The sequence below is a fragment of the Eptesicus fuscus genome, chromosome 13 (assembly GCF_027574615.1).
Source record: "Eptesicus fuscus isolate TK198812 chromosome 13, DD_ASM_mEF_20220401, whole genome shotgun sequence".
Lineage (NCBI taxonomy): Eukaryota > Metazoa > Chordata > Mammalia > Chiroptera > Vespertilionidae > Eptesicus > Eptesicus fuscus.
Window position 1 is genome coordinate 67,191,737 of NC_072485.1, and position 15,354 is coordinate 67,207,090.

At 54.8% G+C, this 15,354-nt stretch overlaps 3 protein-coding genes across 3 annotated transcripts; 1 reads left to right on the forward strand and 2 right to left on the reverse strand.

The window, feature by feature from the left end:
• The first annotated feature begins 4,742 nt into the window (after positions 1 to 4,742).
• C1QTNF4 (C1q and TNF related 4) lies at positions 4,743 to 5,880 on the forward strand. The gene has a single exon (XM_054724814.1). The coding sequence runs from the start codon at positions 4,753 to 4,755 to the stop codon at positions 5,746 to 5,748; it is 996 nt and encodes a 331-aa protein (XP_054580789.1). The 5' UTR covers positions 4,743 to 4,752; the 3' UTR covers positions 5,749 to 5,880.
• Positions 5,881 to 7,266: 1,386 nt separating this feature from the next.
• FAM180B (family with sequence similarity 180 member B) lies at positions 7,267 to 9,175 on the reverse strand. The gene is made up of 3 exons (XM_008146719.3): positions 8,989 to 9,175; positions 8,131 to 8,201; positions 7,267 to 7,914 (listed from the first exon to the last, which is right to left on the reverse strand). The coding sequence occupies exons 1-3, from the start codon at positions 9,143 to 9,145 to the stop codon at positions 7,519 to 7,521; spliced, it is 624 nt and encodes a 207-aa protein (XP_008144941.2). The 5' UTR covers positions 9,146 to 9,175; the 3' UTR covers positions 7,267 to 7,518.
• Positions 9,176 to 10,176: 1,001 nt separating this feature from the next.
• Positions 10,177 to 15,226, reverse strand: NDUFS3 (NADH:ubiquinone oxidoreductase core subunit S3). Its single transcript, XM_008146720.3, has 7 exons — positions 15,132 to 15,226; positions 14,955 to 15,020; positions 13,757 to 13,854; positions 13,183 to 13,332; positions 11,938 to 12,063; positions 11,682 to 11,801; positions 10,177 to 10,428 (listed from the first exon to the last, which is right to left on the reverse strand). Exons 1-7 carry the CDS (start codon positions 15,190 to 15,192, stop codon positions 10,261 to 10,263), a joined length of 789 nt encoding a protein of 262 aa, XP_008144942.2. The 5' UTR covers positions 15,193 to 15,226; the 3' UTR covers positions 10,177 to 10,260.
• Positions 15,227 to 15,354: the final 128 nt, after the last annotated feature.

Genomic DNA, 15,354 nt, shown 5'->3' on the forward strand with positions numbered 1-15,354 from the left:
GCAGAGGTATGACGGGGTGTCGCCTTCCCCTGATTGTTGGGTTGCCTCCTGCCCCTGAGGGCTCCTGGACTGTTTTAGGGGGCAGGCTGGGCTGAGGGAACCCCCCCCACACACAACTCCAGTGCATGAATTTTCATGCACCGGGCCTCATATTTCATCTGTAAATGGAAAATAAGAATATATATATATTCTCACACAAACAAATGTAGAGAATATGAGGGCTTCATGGGTCACCAAGCTTCTGAGGACCCATACAGAGGGCCAGTACTGGAGCCCAGGCCTCTGCTCCCCTCTCCACCCCCAGTCAACCGGGTCAGGAACAGCACCAGCAGCTGGCACCTCAGAGCAGGGCTCTTAAAAAGCCTGCCACTCGGCCCTAACCGGTTTGGCTCAGTGGATAGAGCGTCGGCCTGCAGACTGAAGGGTCCCAGGTTCGATTCCGGTCAAGGGCATGTACCTTGGTTGCGGGCACATCCCCAGCAGGGGATTTGCAGGAGGCAGCTGATCGATGTTTCTCTCTCATCGATGTTTGTTTCTCTCTATCCCTCTCCCTTCCTCTCTGTAAAACATATAAAAATATATTTTAAAAAATATATATATATATTTTAAAAAAAAGCCTGCCACTCGGAGTACTGAGTGCCAGGCAGGACATCGCCTCGGTGGAGAGAACAGCAGCTCTGATTAAGAGAGTTCAGCTCCCTGAGCTCCCGGAGGTGGGGGGTGGGGGGTCAAAGCCCAGAGTGGGGCCTTGGGAAGGGCCTCTGATGAGTGTTGACCTGGAAAGACAGCTGTTCTCAGCACCCCCTCCCCACCCCACCCCCGCCCCTCATCCTGCTACCCTGGCCCCAGCTAGGCAGACGTGAGGGTCCCTCTGCACACAGGCGCTTCAGGTCCTTTCCTTGTCCCTCTCAACCCTCTCCCTTCTCTCGGGCACCGACAAAGCAGCCTTTCCAGCCAAAATTCAGTTCTGCCCCCAAGGAGTCCGCTCCTTCCTCCCCCCCTCCCCAGGGGGCGGAGGCTGACCCTGTGATGGCTGGGTACTTTGTCTTCCTCCTCCTGTCCTAACCAGCCGTGGGCATTTGTTTTCGGGTTTGGGGGTGAGGAAGAAAAATTAGGTCAATTTAAGCCCTTCCTAGACTGGCGACACTGACCCATTTACCTTCTCTTCCCTCAGACCCCCTCCCCCAGGGCCACTCAGCCTGGACATCGGTCCCAGCCCAAACCTCACCTTGCACTGTCCTTGCAGCCCAGAGGCCAGTACAGTCTCTGGGTCCTGCTCCAGCCCCCTCTCCTCCAACCAGGGAGGAGGATGGAGTGCCCTGGGCCACCCCCAGTGTGGCCTCTGCCGCGGGCCTCAGTTTCCCCTTCTGCTCACTTGGGTTCATGATGCGGGCACGCTAGAGCCAGAGGGATGAAGCCAACTCCGGGGAGATGACGCGCGAGGAAGGGCCCGGAGTGCGCGCGGCCTGCGCAGGGGCCTCCTCGGGGCTGGTGCCGAGCCCCTAGGTGCGCTGCTCGGCTTCCCACCGAGGCGCGCCCCTCCCTCTGGCTTCTCCGCTCGCCCCTGCCCGCCTCTCCCCCGCCTCTCCTCCCGCCCGCCGCTCGGCTCCCTCTCGAGCTGGCCTCTTCCCCTCGCGCCTCGCCGCCCCAGCCCACCCGGGTCCCCGCACCCCGCACCCCGCACCCCGCCGCCCGGGGGAAGCTGCCCGAGCCCCCGCCGCCCCGCCAGGCCCCTCCCGCCGCAGCGCGGGCGGTCTGTGCGCGGCCCGGAGCCCGGAGCCCGGAGCCCGGAGCCCAGAACCCGAGCGGGCTCGGAGCGGACCGACCCGACCTCCGTCCCCAGCCAGGTGAGGGCAGCCCGAGGGCGGGGGTTGGGGGGTGGGGGCGGCAAGATTGATCCTGAATGGGGAGCGGGGGCGGGGAAATGGGGTCCTTCCCCGAAAGGAGGATGTGGGAGCTTTTTGTTGAGAGGCTCAAGGGCTTTTTCTCGGAAAAGATGAATAAAGGAGGGTCTGGCGGGGGCGGGGGAGGGGAATGAGGGGAGGAGGTCTGGGGTACCCCTTTCGGAGGGGTTTTTCCCCCACGGGAAATGATTAATTGGCTTCTGTGAAGGGGGCATTTGTTGGGAGCACGAGGAGCCTTCAAGGTAGGTGGGGAGGGGCGTACCTGAGGGAGGCAGGGTTTGGGGCGAGGGCTGGGCGGGGAGAGGGGCTCTGAGATCCCCTCCGCCTGACCTCGCTGCACCTCCCCCATGGGTTCCCGGGGACCCGGGGCTGCCCACGTATCTGTGTCCCAGTTTTTTCCTCTTTAAAGAGGACTGTTTTGCGCTCCACCTGGACAGAGCTAGGAACAGCCATTTCCTTCCCTGCAGCTGTGATGCCCACCTGACCCCCTCCCACCTCTGACCTGCTCAGGGAAGGAGGTTTAGGGACGGATGGACGGACGGGGCCCTAGGCATCTGGGAACTGGGCAGCGGTGGGTGAAACGAAGGTGGGGTACTGGACACACAGGAGGACCCTCTGGCGCTGGCGGGTGCACCAGCCGGCTGGGGGTGGGATGGGCAGGGTCCGGGAGCGGGACAGCTAAGAGCAGCAGGGTCAGGAAGAGCTCAGATGCTCCCACACGCTCAGAAGGCAAAACGCTAGAGTTTTGTTTGGTTGGTTTTATTTGGTTTTGCTTCCTTTCTTCTCCCCTGATGCCAAGACTCATTCCACTTGACTCCCCTCCTAATTGTGCAGAAAGGGAAACTGAGGCAGAGGACAGGTTGTCTGGAAAGAGCTGTGTCCAGGAGGGAAAGGCCGTGGAGAGGAAGGCACACACTGATTTTGGAGTCAAAAACCCCGTTTCAAGGCTTGCCTCAGTGCTCCCTGCGTGATCTTGGTCCAAAACACCTCCTCTTGTTGGGTCGAGGCTTTTCTCATCTATAAAGTGGGAGAGGACCCACATGTCTGCCAGGTTTGCCATGTGCCCAGATATTTCCAAAGGGGAATGCACGGAGGTGCAGTCGTCACCACTCCAACTGCAGATGCCTCTCCCCCACCAAGGGTCTTGGCTAACGCATAGCGGGCCTTGGTAGGAATTAGGAAAGGTACCTCCTCTGGAGGGAGAGTGCTCAGCGGGGCTAGGGACTTGGGGTCTTAAGAGGATTAGGAAAAGGCACACTTTTCTCCAGGTGCAGCAGCCCCACACATTTGGGCAAGTGTAATGTGGGCTACATTCCAGCGCCCACCTACCCTAAGGTGAATGCCCTTGCTGTGTAGAGCACGTCTGTGCAGCGGCACCTGGCCACCCATCTCAGCAGGTCCCCGTGTCTCAGAGACATAAAGCTACACAGGCTCCCAGGATACTGCCTACAGAACCCCACCTGCTAGGCTGTTGCCAGATCATTTTCTGTCCTGCTTTGTCTCCACTTCAAGGCCTTTGGGTATTCAATTTCCAAAGCCTATCTATGCCTACTAGGAAGCTGACGGAACCCCGCCATCGGAGAGTGGCTCCTTCGAGTTAAGCAGAGCCTTCACCAAACTCCCAGGAGTAGGAGTTACTGAGTCCCTAACCCCTTATGTCAAGAACTTGGTCAGATTGCTTTTCTCAAGGCCAAGAGCAGAAGCATCTACACACCTGGGTGACACAGCCGCTCAGACTGTGTTCACACCGGTTATCTCAGAACATTCTCACAGTCAGCTTGTGAAGGAGGTTCCCTCCCCCTTTCCACACAGGAAGCCGTGCCCAGGGAAGTTAAGGAACTTGCCTAAGATTTCACAGCGTGTGAGTGGTAGAGCTGGGACCCGGGCCCAGGTCTAGGTGTCTGTCCTCTCCACCCCACCACTGAAGAACAACGCTGCTGACCTTACAACACTGTCAGAGGCCTGCTGGAATTGTTGCTCTCCCTCTGTTACCCGCAGCTCCTGGCTCTCTCCTTTCCCTGTGACCAGCCCCCAAGCTCAGAGAAGGAGTCACTTGGGGGAACTGCCTCAAAGCCCAACTGTTCTGGCCTCTTTAGTGCAAGAAGGGCCCCTGAGGAATCCAGAAGCCCAGTGTGGAAGCTAACTCTTGGGTGGGTCAGAGACCAGGGTAAGGGTCAGGGAGTAGCTATTTCCTTTCCTGCCCAGATGGGCTGAAACAGTAGCCATCATGGAGGACATCAGTACAGCAAACCAATGCCTGAGTGAAAGGCAAGCCGAAGACCACAGAATAGCCACAGGAAAATGCAGCAACCCAGAGGCTGAAGGAAACTCAGAGACCCCTTGCCCATCCCTTGTGTTCCCAGGACCCCTGGGTGCCAAGGGGAAGGGGATAGGGTAAGCCCCTACAAACAGAGCATTCTGCTTGCATCTGTGTTATATGGATGACAGCTTTCACGTGAGAAAGGGGTTCCAGTGCTTATTACAATAAAAGTGTGAAGCATCACTGGCCTAATCTAATGGTTCCCAAAGTGTGGTCCCTGGACCAGGAGCATCTACTTTACCTGGGGACTCGTTGGAAAATGAAAATTCTCAGGCCTCATTAGACCTACTAAATGCAAACTCTGGGGATGAGGGCCAATCATGCATGTGTGAATAACCTCTCCAGGTGACACTGACTGCTGAAGTTTGCAGATCACTGATTAATCCAAGTGCATAGGAAACCGAGTCCTGGTTAAGCATCAAGGGCAGGGCTGGGAAGAGAACCGGTCTGTAGGTCCAGAGCTCCGGGAATTTGGAGGTGCCCCCGCCCAACCCTCCTCTGCTTCCCTCTGCCCCCCTTGCAGGCGCCATGCTGCCGCTCCTGCTGGGCCTGCTGGGCCCGGCAGCGTCCTGGGCACTGGGCCCGGCGCCCGGCTCCACGGAGCTGCGCTCGGCCTTCTCGGCGGCACGCACCACTCCTCTGGAGGGCACTTCGGAGATGGAGATGGCGGTGACCTTCGACAAGGTGTACGTCAACATCGGGGGCGACTTCGACGCAGCCACGGGCCAGTTCCGCTGCCGCGTGCCGGGCGCCTACTTCTTCTCGTTCACGGCCGGCAAGGCTCCGCACAAGAGCCTGTCGGTGATGCTGGTGCGCAACCGCGACGAGGTGCAGGCGCTGGCCTTCGACGAGCAGCGGCGGCCCGGCTCGCGGCGCGCCGCCAGCCAGAGCGCCATGCTGCAGCTCGACTACGGCGACGTGGTGTGGCTGCGGCTGCACGGCGCCCCGCAGTACGCGCTGGGCGCGCCCGGCGCCACCTTCAGCGGCTACCTGGTGTACGCCGACGCCGACGCGCCCGCGCCTGCGCGCCGCCCGCCCGCGCCCCCCGAGCCGCGCTCGGCCTTCTCGGCGGCGCGCACGCGCAGCCTGGTGGGCTCGGACGCGGGCCCGGGCCCGCGACACCGGCCCCTCGCCTTCGACACGGAGCTCGTCAACATCGGCGGCGACTTCGACGCGGAGGCCGGCGTGTTCCGCTGCCGCCTGCCTGGCGCCTACTTCTTCTCCTTCACGCTGGGCAAGCTGCCGCGGAAGACGCTGTCGGTGAAGCTGATGAAGAACCGCGACGAGGTGCAGGCCATGATTTACGACGACGGCGCGTCGCGGCGCCGCGAGATGCAGAGCCAGAGCGTGATGCTGGCGCTGCGTCGCGGCGACGCCGTGTGGCTGCTCAGCCACGACCACGACGGCTACGGGGCCTACAGCAACCACGGCAAGTACATCACCTTCTCCGGCTTCCTGGTGTACCCCGACCCCGACCCCGCCGCCGCCGCCAGCCCGCCCGGCCCCGGGCCCCTGGAGCTCTGAGCTCCCACTGGGCGGAGCCAAGGGGCGTGCATGCCGGGCCGCGCGGCCCCACCACTCGCTGGCGAGCATGACGGCCCGCCCCGCGCGGCTGGATGCCAATAAAGCGGGCCTGGGCCGGCGCCTCTGTCCGGTCCTGTTCTCTGTCTTGACTGCGACAATTTTGTCTCTTTGGGGGGCGGGAGGGAAGGCACTGACTATGGCAGACGTGGGGTGAGGGTCGGGGGTCAGAGGGCATGATTAATCCGGCTCCGGGAAGGTGAGATGAGAATTCGAATCCGACACATCTAACCCGTTGTGGGCCTCCCACCCACTCATGTCCCTTCCCAGTCAGCTCCTGTCTAACTCCTCCCCATTGACCTTCCATTCTCGGGGCCCACTGATGGTTGAAGGGGCAATACCCGGCTACGTGTGGGAGTGTGGGAGTCAAGGAAACAGCACGTGCCTTCCTCCAGTCAGGTGTGTGAAGGGGATAGCAGCTGGTACCTGGTGCCCCACCTCCTACCGTCCCAGGATTAGGAGGGCGGTTTGCTCAGGACAGGGGTGAAACAGCTTACTCTGACATGGAAGGACCCAGGAGGCCAGAACAGAACATTTTATAGGAGGGGGGATGGGGGGGCGGGGCTACACAGGATCAGGGGCTCCACCAGCCAGCCTCGGCCTGTTTCTGTCAATCCCCTCCCAGCCTCTCCCCTTCCTCTGAAGTGTTCATCTGAGCCTTGGTGAGATGGACCAAAAAACATCCCTCCTCCCCTAAAAATGTACATTTCTCCACCTGCTTCCCTTCACCCTTCCAACAGACAAAACTAAGAATGCCCAGGCTGTTCTCCCAGTCCAAATGGGGAACGTGGATTCAGGGGCCCCAGAGCAGTGGTTGGGCTTAAAGGGGTACCTAAATGGCTGGGGGTGTGGAGCTTGCAGAAGGCTCCCTCAGATTCCCAGGGCCTCATGGACTGCCAGGGTGGGGCTGGAGGGTCTGACCCCTGACTTAGGGGTAGCCTCCCTTTCAGCATCTTTTAAAACACACTTCTCAATCCTAACCCCAGCACACACACACACACACACCACACATACACACCACACACACACACCACACAGACCACACCACACACACACACACCATACACACACATACATACCACACACATACATACCACACACCACACATACACCACACACATACATACCACACACACCACACAGACCACACACCACACACACCATACACATACATACCACACACATACATACCACACACATACATACCACACATACACCACACAGACCACACAGGCACATACCACACACATACATGCCACATATACATACACACCACATACATACATACCACACACCACGCACATACACACCACACACACCACACACACACCACACACACACACACCACACACACAGACCACATAGACACACACACATACACATCATGCACATACACACAACACACACACACACAACACACACATACACACCATACACACACACACACCACACACACACATCACACACACACACCACACACTGCCTGGAGGTCCTGCTTTAGTTTTGCACCTGCTGCCTGGGACCCAGAGGTTGGGCTCTTTGCCTATCAGGACCCGGGGAAGAAGATGGGGAAGCGGTAAACATGGGTGCGGGTGCAGCCCTAAGCCAAAGACCTGAACACAGTGGGAAGAACCAGGTGCCATATGGAAGCCCCTGCCCAGGATGAGTCTGGCTTGGGGTGGGAATTAGGGGGCTGATAGTGAAAGGGGAGGGTCAGGGGAAGGGGTCAAGGATTGAGGCCCAGGGCCCCAAAGAAGGAGGCTGGCCCTCAGGGCAGAAGCCTTTGCACAGGTCCCAGAGTGTTTCCTGTGCCAGGAGGGCAAAGACCTGGGCCCAGCGACCCCTCTCCTCGGCCTCCAGAGCCTTGTGGAGCCGGTAGACACAGGATAGGCCGGTGAGGAGCAGATGTTCAAAATCCCAAGGGCTAAGAGGAGGCCCCTTCCGCCGGTCCTGGAACTGCTGCAGCCACTGCTCAGCACCCTCCAAGTCACTGGGCACGTGGTGCTGCAGGAGGAGCCCGAGTCGGCGGCCTGGACGGGTGGACGCCAGTTCCTCATCCTGGATGTGCAGCTGCCCCATGACATCCAGCTCCAGCCTGGCCCAGAGCAGCTGCAAGGGGAGCTGTGTAAGGAGTGGGCTGAGCTCCGGGGGCAGGGTAGGGAGCTAGAGTGGGCCAGGGGGGCATAAGCAGGCAGTAGGTCCCATGCTGGGTTGTCCCCCACCCCCAACAGGCCCAGCTTGAGACATCCCCCTTCCCAACTCTGAGTTTAGGGACCTCTGGACACTGCCACCCCCAGCCCCCATGTCCCAAGCTGGAGGAAAGACCTCAAACATCACTTCCGGGGCCTCTGGCTCCTGCAGGCCACCTGCCACGCTGGTGCTGTTCATGCGCTGCCCTGGGGCAGCAGAGAGAAGTCAGGCCCCTGCCAAGCTCCATCCTAAACAACCCAGCTTCCCAGAAGTGCCCCTTTGCTGCCTGTAAGAGTATCTAGAGGTTTTAGCTGCAAGAGTAGGAATGCCATTCCATCCCCCTCCCCACTCCCTACACACATATGCACATTGACCTTTGTCACCCAAGGCATAGGTCTTATTCCAAGATCATCATCCCAAACCCAGATACCACCTCGGCAAATGTCCAGAACTCCTTCACAGTTCCCTTGGCCAAGAGCTCCAGGGCAACGGGTCACAAGACACTTTACTTCCCACTTTCCCTCCTTCCCTATCATCTGGTGACAGTGAAACCTTAACAGTGCCAGTGACCTTCCCCAAGGACCCCTTTTGGAAAGAACCCACTCCTTCCTTACTCCTCAGTGATGGTATGCAAGGCAGGGGGCCAGGCAAGGCAGGATGTCTGTTGCAGCTTCCTTCATCCCACCCCAGGGTGCGCCCATCCCTTGAAATGCTTGTTCCAAGCCCAGGGCAGAGCAAGGGAAACTGCTTCAGGCATCAACCAGAATAAGCCCAGGCCCAACTCTGTCCACGGTCAGCACCTACGTTTATCTCCCTTCACTTCACCTGGACCTTTCCTGTTCTAGGGGAGGGGCCCACACCATTATTAACCTCTGCAGCACAGGTCAGGCCACAATTCCTAGGCCCTGCTAGGCTCAGATAGAACCAACTAGAACTGCTGTTAGCCAGCAGCCTTCCTTGGTTCCCATCCACCCCACCCTGAAGCCCTGGTACCTTCATGGTGCTGGGTTGTAGTCAACCCAGGGAGGAGGCAGATGGCTACCATTAGCCAAGCCAGGAACTTAATCTTCCCCGCCATGCCCCACCGCGTCCTCCGAGTTCTGCTCTCCCTGGCTGCTCTCTGCTCCTGCATCCGCCTGCCACACACCATGGCTCCAGCTTTCCACTGCAGGCTGCTCAAGTGTTCCCTGCTTTGCGTGTCAGTCTTCAAAGCAAAACAGGGAGGAGCTGGCTCTGGCTTCCCAGGGCTCTTTCCATCCCGTAGAAATGTGAAATCCTTGGTTGTTGGCAGGAGGCTGTTGCTACCCAGATGGGCCGGATTCTTAGTTAATAGAAAAAAGGTGTTTGGTAGCAAACAGCTTGAGCTTGGCCCTCCTAAAAGGTAGGGAAGAGCCCAGGCAGTAATACTATCTTACTATTTATCTGTCCTCATACCCAAAACATCCGCAGCTGAGCCCAACTCCTGACGCCCCGTCCCCAGCCCAGCCTCCAGGGAGCCCCTCAACAGCCAAGAACATCAGCTGCAAATCCCAGTCCTACAAATGCAGGCCAGACTAACTGGACAGTGCCATGAACAGGCAAAGCCAAGCACTTCCACCTCAGGCACTCAGCCAGACTTGCTGAACGCAGTCCAGACCAGCTGGGGTGGGGATTCCTAGCCCCCTGAAAGCTCTGCAGCTCCTGAATGTCATTTGCCTCAGCCTTGGGTCATCCTTTGCTTGTTGACAACATTCTTGGCTCAGGCCAGAGTCTAGGAAGATTCCCTTAGATCAAGTGTGATGGGCTGTCAGGTTGCAGGGTTCAAGACTCAAAAATGGGCAGCAGCTCTTCCTGTTGGCTCATGGAACCCTGTGGATATTTGCATGGAATGAGGGTGGGTAGTGGTTTTCTGGTTCCACCCAAGCCCCTGGACACATAAGCTACTGCCAGACATGGGGCTTTCTCCAGCAGTTGTTGAGACTCTGCTAGAGGCCATGCCACACCCACCCTGAGCCCTGTGTGCTATGTGAACTTTGAATTTCACCCTCAGAAATACATCCAGGCCTGCAGGTCACCACATCTGTAACTACACATTTAGTCCCATTAAAACAGACTCCCAATTTGGTAATCAGCAGGGATAACTCCTGCCTGCCATCTTGCCTCTCTTGAGTAAAAACTACTTGATGATAAGCACACAGGAAGTGATGAGTCTAAGTAGGATTTTATTTACACAGACACTCAATTATAGATAAGGCGCTTTCTAGGATCCAGATGCCTTCCCTGGAGCTACTTGGTTTCGGGTTTCTTGTCTCCGGCTTCCAGCTTGAGACTCTCAGGGGGCTGGCGATAGGCAGGGAAAGCCTCCCATGGGCTATTTAGGTCAAACTTTCGGAACTCTTGGGCCAATTCTATCGGCTCAGCCACCACACGCTTCACTTCATCATCATAGCGTAACTGCAGAAGAAAAAGGCAGGTTTGCACACGGAGGAAGGCCTTGTTACAGCAAGCAGCCCACTTTCCCATGCCATGGATGATTTCTCCAGCCCCTTTACTTCTCTATTCTTGATTCCTGTCCCAGCCTGTTTCAAGTCTCCATCCACATCTGTTACTTATCAACCATAGTCCAAAATGCCCTCTATCTCATGCCCTGCCATCACCCGGTCAGGCTCACCTGCCCACCATCCCATTATGAGCTCTTTTCCAGCTGAACTGAATTTGCTCACCCATCCACACATTTTATAAGATAAGCATTTGCCCAGGATTAGGGAGCAAGTCAGTGGCTGAAAAGAGTACACCTAGACTGGCAGGCACTCAAGTTCGGGCCCTGGGGCCTTGGCATGATCGGTGTCAAAATGTGAGACAATCAATTTGGCATGGCTTTTCTTGTTATTGGAGGATCAGCTGGATAAGATAAGAACAAACAAGTGCTAGAGTTGAGAGGCAATCCAAATTAGGGGAACAGTAGGGGTGAAAGAAGGGGAGAAGAGAGGGAAGTAACCCTGACCAGTAGCTTGAGAAGGAAAGGGAACCATGCAAAATACTAAGAAAACAGGAGCATTCGAGCACTAAAGAGAAGGGCTGGATTGCCACTATCTTGGTATTTCTAAAGTTACTTTGCTACAAAATCACCTGTGTTAATGTACACAATAGATTATCTCCCTGCTGACAAACAACCTGCAGCACATGGATGGTAAAGTAAAGCACTGAAATTCTTTATAAGGCCCTGATAGTCACATGTTACTGGTCCTGCCTCTGGCCACTCTCAAAGGCTGAGTATTCAGTGTCTTCCCTGTCAGCTTCCTTCTCAGAGATCCAGGGTAGGGTAAAATGACATCCCACTTTCAGATCTTGGGGACAGACTCAGTGTGTTCTCAAGGCTGCTCTGATCATCAAATGATCATTACAATAATGGCTAACATCAACTGAGCATTTATAATACACCAGGTATTACACATATATCATTTAGAACACTGCAAATCTTATTGGTTAAGTACTATTATTGTTCCCAATTCAGAGATGAGTAAAACTGTCATAGAGAAATTAAGTAACTTGCCCCAAATTATAAAAGTGGAGCTAGGATTTGAATCCAGAGCCAATGCTCTTAAACCACCACAATCCACAAAGCATATTTCCTGCCATGCCCAGGATGGCCCAGGTTCCCTGCCAGTCCTTCCCTGAGGCTGCGACCACAGTTCTAAGGCTCCTACCTCAACGTAGCCAGACAGGGGGAAGTCTTTCCGGAAAGGATGTCCTTCAAAGCCATAGTCTGTCAGGATCCTTCTTAGGTCAGGGTGGTTAGCAAAGAAGACTCCAAACATGTCCCAGATCTAGAAAAAAGAGGCCCTCGGGTAACCAGTCCATCATGGCCAACATGGGGGTAAGGGGGCTGTGCTGCCCACAGTAGTTCCAACCAATTCTGCAACTCTGGCTCAGAAGCACGGTCCACCATGCCCAGTAACTCACCTCCCTTTCGTACCAGTTTGCTGCCTTATACACAGAGACAGTGGACTCAATGGGTGTCAGCTCATCTGTATAGGTCTTCACACGGATGCGCGAGTTGAATCGCAGAGACAGCAGGTTGTAAACAATCTAGGGAGAACAGAGGAAATGGAGGACCAAGATGGGCACAAGCTGAAGGGTCTGAGGCTGAAGTCCCTGAGGGGAGTATCAATGATGAGGACACAAGGTGAATTAGGTAAATCTGCCTTCTATTCTGAAGCTCAACACCTCAAGATCCTCCTATACTTACAACTGCTTCCAAAGGCCTAAGCCACACTGACATGTAGCTGCTCAGCAGTCAGCATACTTGTCTTTGTTCATGCTATTCTCTTTGTCTAGGATGTCTCCAAACCACATCTCCCCCAATCCCAATCCTCACTGGACTAATTCCTAGTCTTCTGGTCATCCATTAAGACTCAGCACAAACATTCTCCCTCCCTTCAAAGACGCCTCCCGGACAGGGCTAAGTGGTCCTCCTGCATTCTTACAGCACATCTTTAACATACCATGTATTATATGTTATTACAATAGCTGTTTATGTATCCTCCCTGACTAGAGTTTGAAGGACTCCTGGAAGGCAGTTATTGGGTGTTATTTCTCTCTCTATCCCAGGGTCTGGCAAATAGTATATTATCAGTAAATATCAATAGTTAAATATATTGAAAACTTGTGTGCTAGTAATCTTCCAGTACTATCTCATTTAATCCTCACAACCACCCTATGAATTAAGGACAACTTTATACTTATAATGCCCCCCAAAAAATTAAAACTCAGAAAGATTAAAATATTCACACAATGTATAGGTGGCAGAGCCATGATTTAAACTCGAGGCCTGCCTGATTCTGAGGCCCTAGTTCAGTGGTCGGCAAACTCATTAGACAACAGAGCCAAATATCAACAGTACAACAATTGAAATTTCTTTTGAGAGCCAAATTTTGTAAACTTAAACTTCTTCTAACGCCACTTGTTCAAAATAGACTCACCCAGGCTGTGGTATTTTGTGGTAGAGCCACACTCAAGGGGCCAAAGAGCCGCATGTGGCTCGCAAGCCGCAGTTTGCCGACCACTGGCCTAGTTTAACTGTTTTTGTTAAGCTGTCTGATCCAACTAAACCTAAGGCTATGGTTCCTACTGGCAACTGTTACACTAAAAGTGTTCTTTTCCCTTTCCTTCCTCTACCCCAAAAACCTTTCAAACCTCCTGACTGACCTCAAAACGGTTCTGCCGGGTTGGGATGTCCACTGCTGTCAAGTCAGCCAAGGATTTGAATTGTGCATTGGTGTGATCCCTGAGGAAAGTCAGCACTGGAATGACTCCATCAGGATGGATACAGATCTCTAACTCATTGAAGCAGGACACCTGCAGACATGGGACAGGAGGTAGAGACAACAAAGAGCTACCAAGGGAGCAACTAACTTGAGCTGATTCTCCTGATTTAAGGCAGAGAAAGAAACCTGAGTTGGGATGGAGGAATCTGTGGGGCTTTTTTAAAAATATGTTTTTCTTGATTTGAGAGAGGGAGGGGAAGGGAGAGGATTTTAGAGAGAAACATCAATCGTTTGCCTCCTCCACAGCCCTACTTGGAGATCCACCCCGAAACCCAGGCATGTGCCTTGACCGGGAATTGAACCAATGGCCTCTTGGTTCATGGGTTGATGCTCAACCACTGAGCAACACTGGCTGGGCAGAATCTGTGGTTTTTGATCCCAGGCTGCTCACTCCCACATGATCTGAGAATATGGTTCTTTCTTGACCCCGGCCAAACAACAGTACTGAATATTACCTGAACTTGTTGGATATACTTGGGCAGGATTTCAGCTACATACTCTCCAAAAGCTGAGAGCTGTTTGTGGGCCACATCATCCCGTGGTCTGACAGTGGCTGAAAGGAGAAGGCATATTTAACAAACAAATGGCAAAGTCAGCAACCAGCCCTGCATCCAATCTAGTCTGGGCTTACAAGAGGCTCCCTGTACACCTTTGAGAAAGGTGAGGATGGAGGGAATAGGAAGTGATGAAACCTTAGGGGAAATGACACCTACACAGTCCGCAAAGACTCACTATTGAAGCTGGCATGTTTGCCTCTTCTCAAAACTACTCCATGGCTCTTCCCTTCATGAAGCCTGCATTTCTGTTAAAGCAACATACGTTTCCGCTCTCTTACCAGACTCCATAAGGGTGGGAACCAGAACGTTTGCTTCTGTGTATCTCCTTAGCACCTGGCTCATAGCAGGCTCTCAAGGAAGAACTTCAGGGCTTACGAGCTCTCACAGATTCTCTAGTTGAAATCTTATTTATTTATGCATAGAGGAAGCAACGGAGACTCAAAGAGGGGGAAATGCCAGGTCTCCTGACTCCCAGTTGGCTTCTATTGTCTATAATGTATCTCTACACATTCATGCAACCTAAATCACTAAGCACCCAAACATCATAGACTGCAGGGTAATGGTTATTTGGTTGGTCTCTGGCAGCAAGCAGGCCTGCTCTGTCACTCAATAGTGTTGTAATCCTGAGCAAGTTATTTCTCTGGACTGTTTCCTGCCTGATCCATAGTATGAAAATACTATCTACCTCATAAGATTGTTGTGAGGATTTTAAGACCATTCATAAGAACACTTCCCAGGGGCCTGGCACACAATAAGCATTCAATTAATGTGAGCTACTATGACAACAGGCTCTATATTGGGCTCTAAGGCCCAAATATTATGTTTCCTGCTCTCAAACATTTGATAATCTAATCAGAGAAAAAAAGAATCACGGAAGTAGACAAGGGGGCAATCATGGACAGAACAGAGGGACCTAAGGGCACAGGGAGGGCCCGATTCGGCCTGCAGAGGGAGGATCGTTGCAGTCAGCTCTCCAAGGACAAGTAGAGTTGCCGAGACGCAGGGAAGGGCATCCCAGAACAAGGGCAAACATGACGAAGGGAATGAGAAGCCCCCGCCCGTAGTCCCGAGAAGGGCCGGGCCCGCACATACTCACGGCGCTTGTCGGCCGCAGCGCTTTCCCTCCTCACCGGCAGCAACAGCGCCGAGGACCGTCCAACCACTGCACGGGGAGATAAAAGGCACAGGAGCGCAGGGTGAGGCCTGGGGGGCTCCCCGCGCTGGTCGCGCCGCTGCTCCTGCCCCGAGCCTCATCCGGTCATCCCCTGCTCACCCCTGGGCAGCGCCACGGCCCCCACGAGCCCTCGGCACCAGGCCCCAGCGGCGGCCGCCATGATCCCCAGGTGCAGACCAAGTAGCAAAGGCAGGACCTACAGGACACGGAGCCACAAGGACACGGACCGGAAGCGGAAGTGTGCTTTATATTTTCTTCCGGGCGGACGCCGGGCCCAAAGCAGAGATTCCGGGATCTGGGCTTCGGAATGATAGGAAGGGAA

What these genes read in the sequence shown, in the direction of transcription:
- FAM180B (XM_008146719.3), bottom strand. Translation starts at nt 9,145, where the DNA reads ATGGTGTGTGGCAGGCGGATGCAGGAGCAGAGAGCAGCCAGGGAGAGC. An exon ending in TACAACCCAGCACCATGAAG is followed by an intron (nt 8,202 to 8,988) that starts GTACCAGGGCTT and finishes CTGCTGCCCCAG; the next exon opens with GGCAGCGCATGAACAGCACC. An exon ending in CCCCGGAAGTGATGTTTGAG is followed by an intron (nt 7,915 to 8,130) that starts GTCTTTCCTCCA and finishes CTCCCCTTGCAG; the next exon opens with CTGCTCTGGGCCAGGCTGGA.
- NDUFS3 (XM_008146720.3), bottom strand. Translation starts at nt 15,192, where the DNA reads ATGGCGGCCGCCGCTGGGGCCTGGTGCCGAGGGCTCGTGGGGGCCGTG. An exon ending in AGTATATCCAACAAGTTCAG is followed by an intron (nt 13,333 to 13,756) that starts GTAATATTCAGT and finishes CCATGTCTGCAG; the next exon opens with GTGTCCTGCTTCAATGAGTT. An exon ending in CAAACTGGTACGAAAGGGAG is followed by an intron (nt 11,802 to 11,937) that starts GTGAGTTACTGG and finishes TCTTTTTTCTAG; the next exon opens with ATCTGGGACATGTTTGGAGT.
- C1QTNF4 (XM_054724814.1), top strand. Translation starts at nt 4,753, where the DNA reads ATGCTGCCGCTCCTGCTGGGCCTGCTGGGCCCGGCAGCGTCCTGGGCA.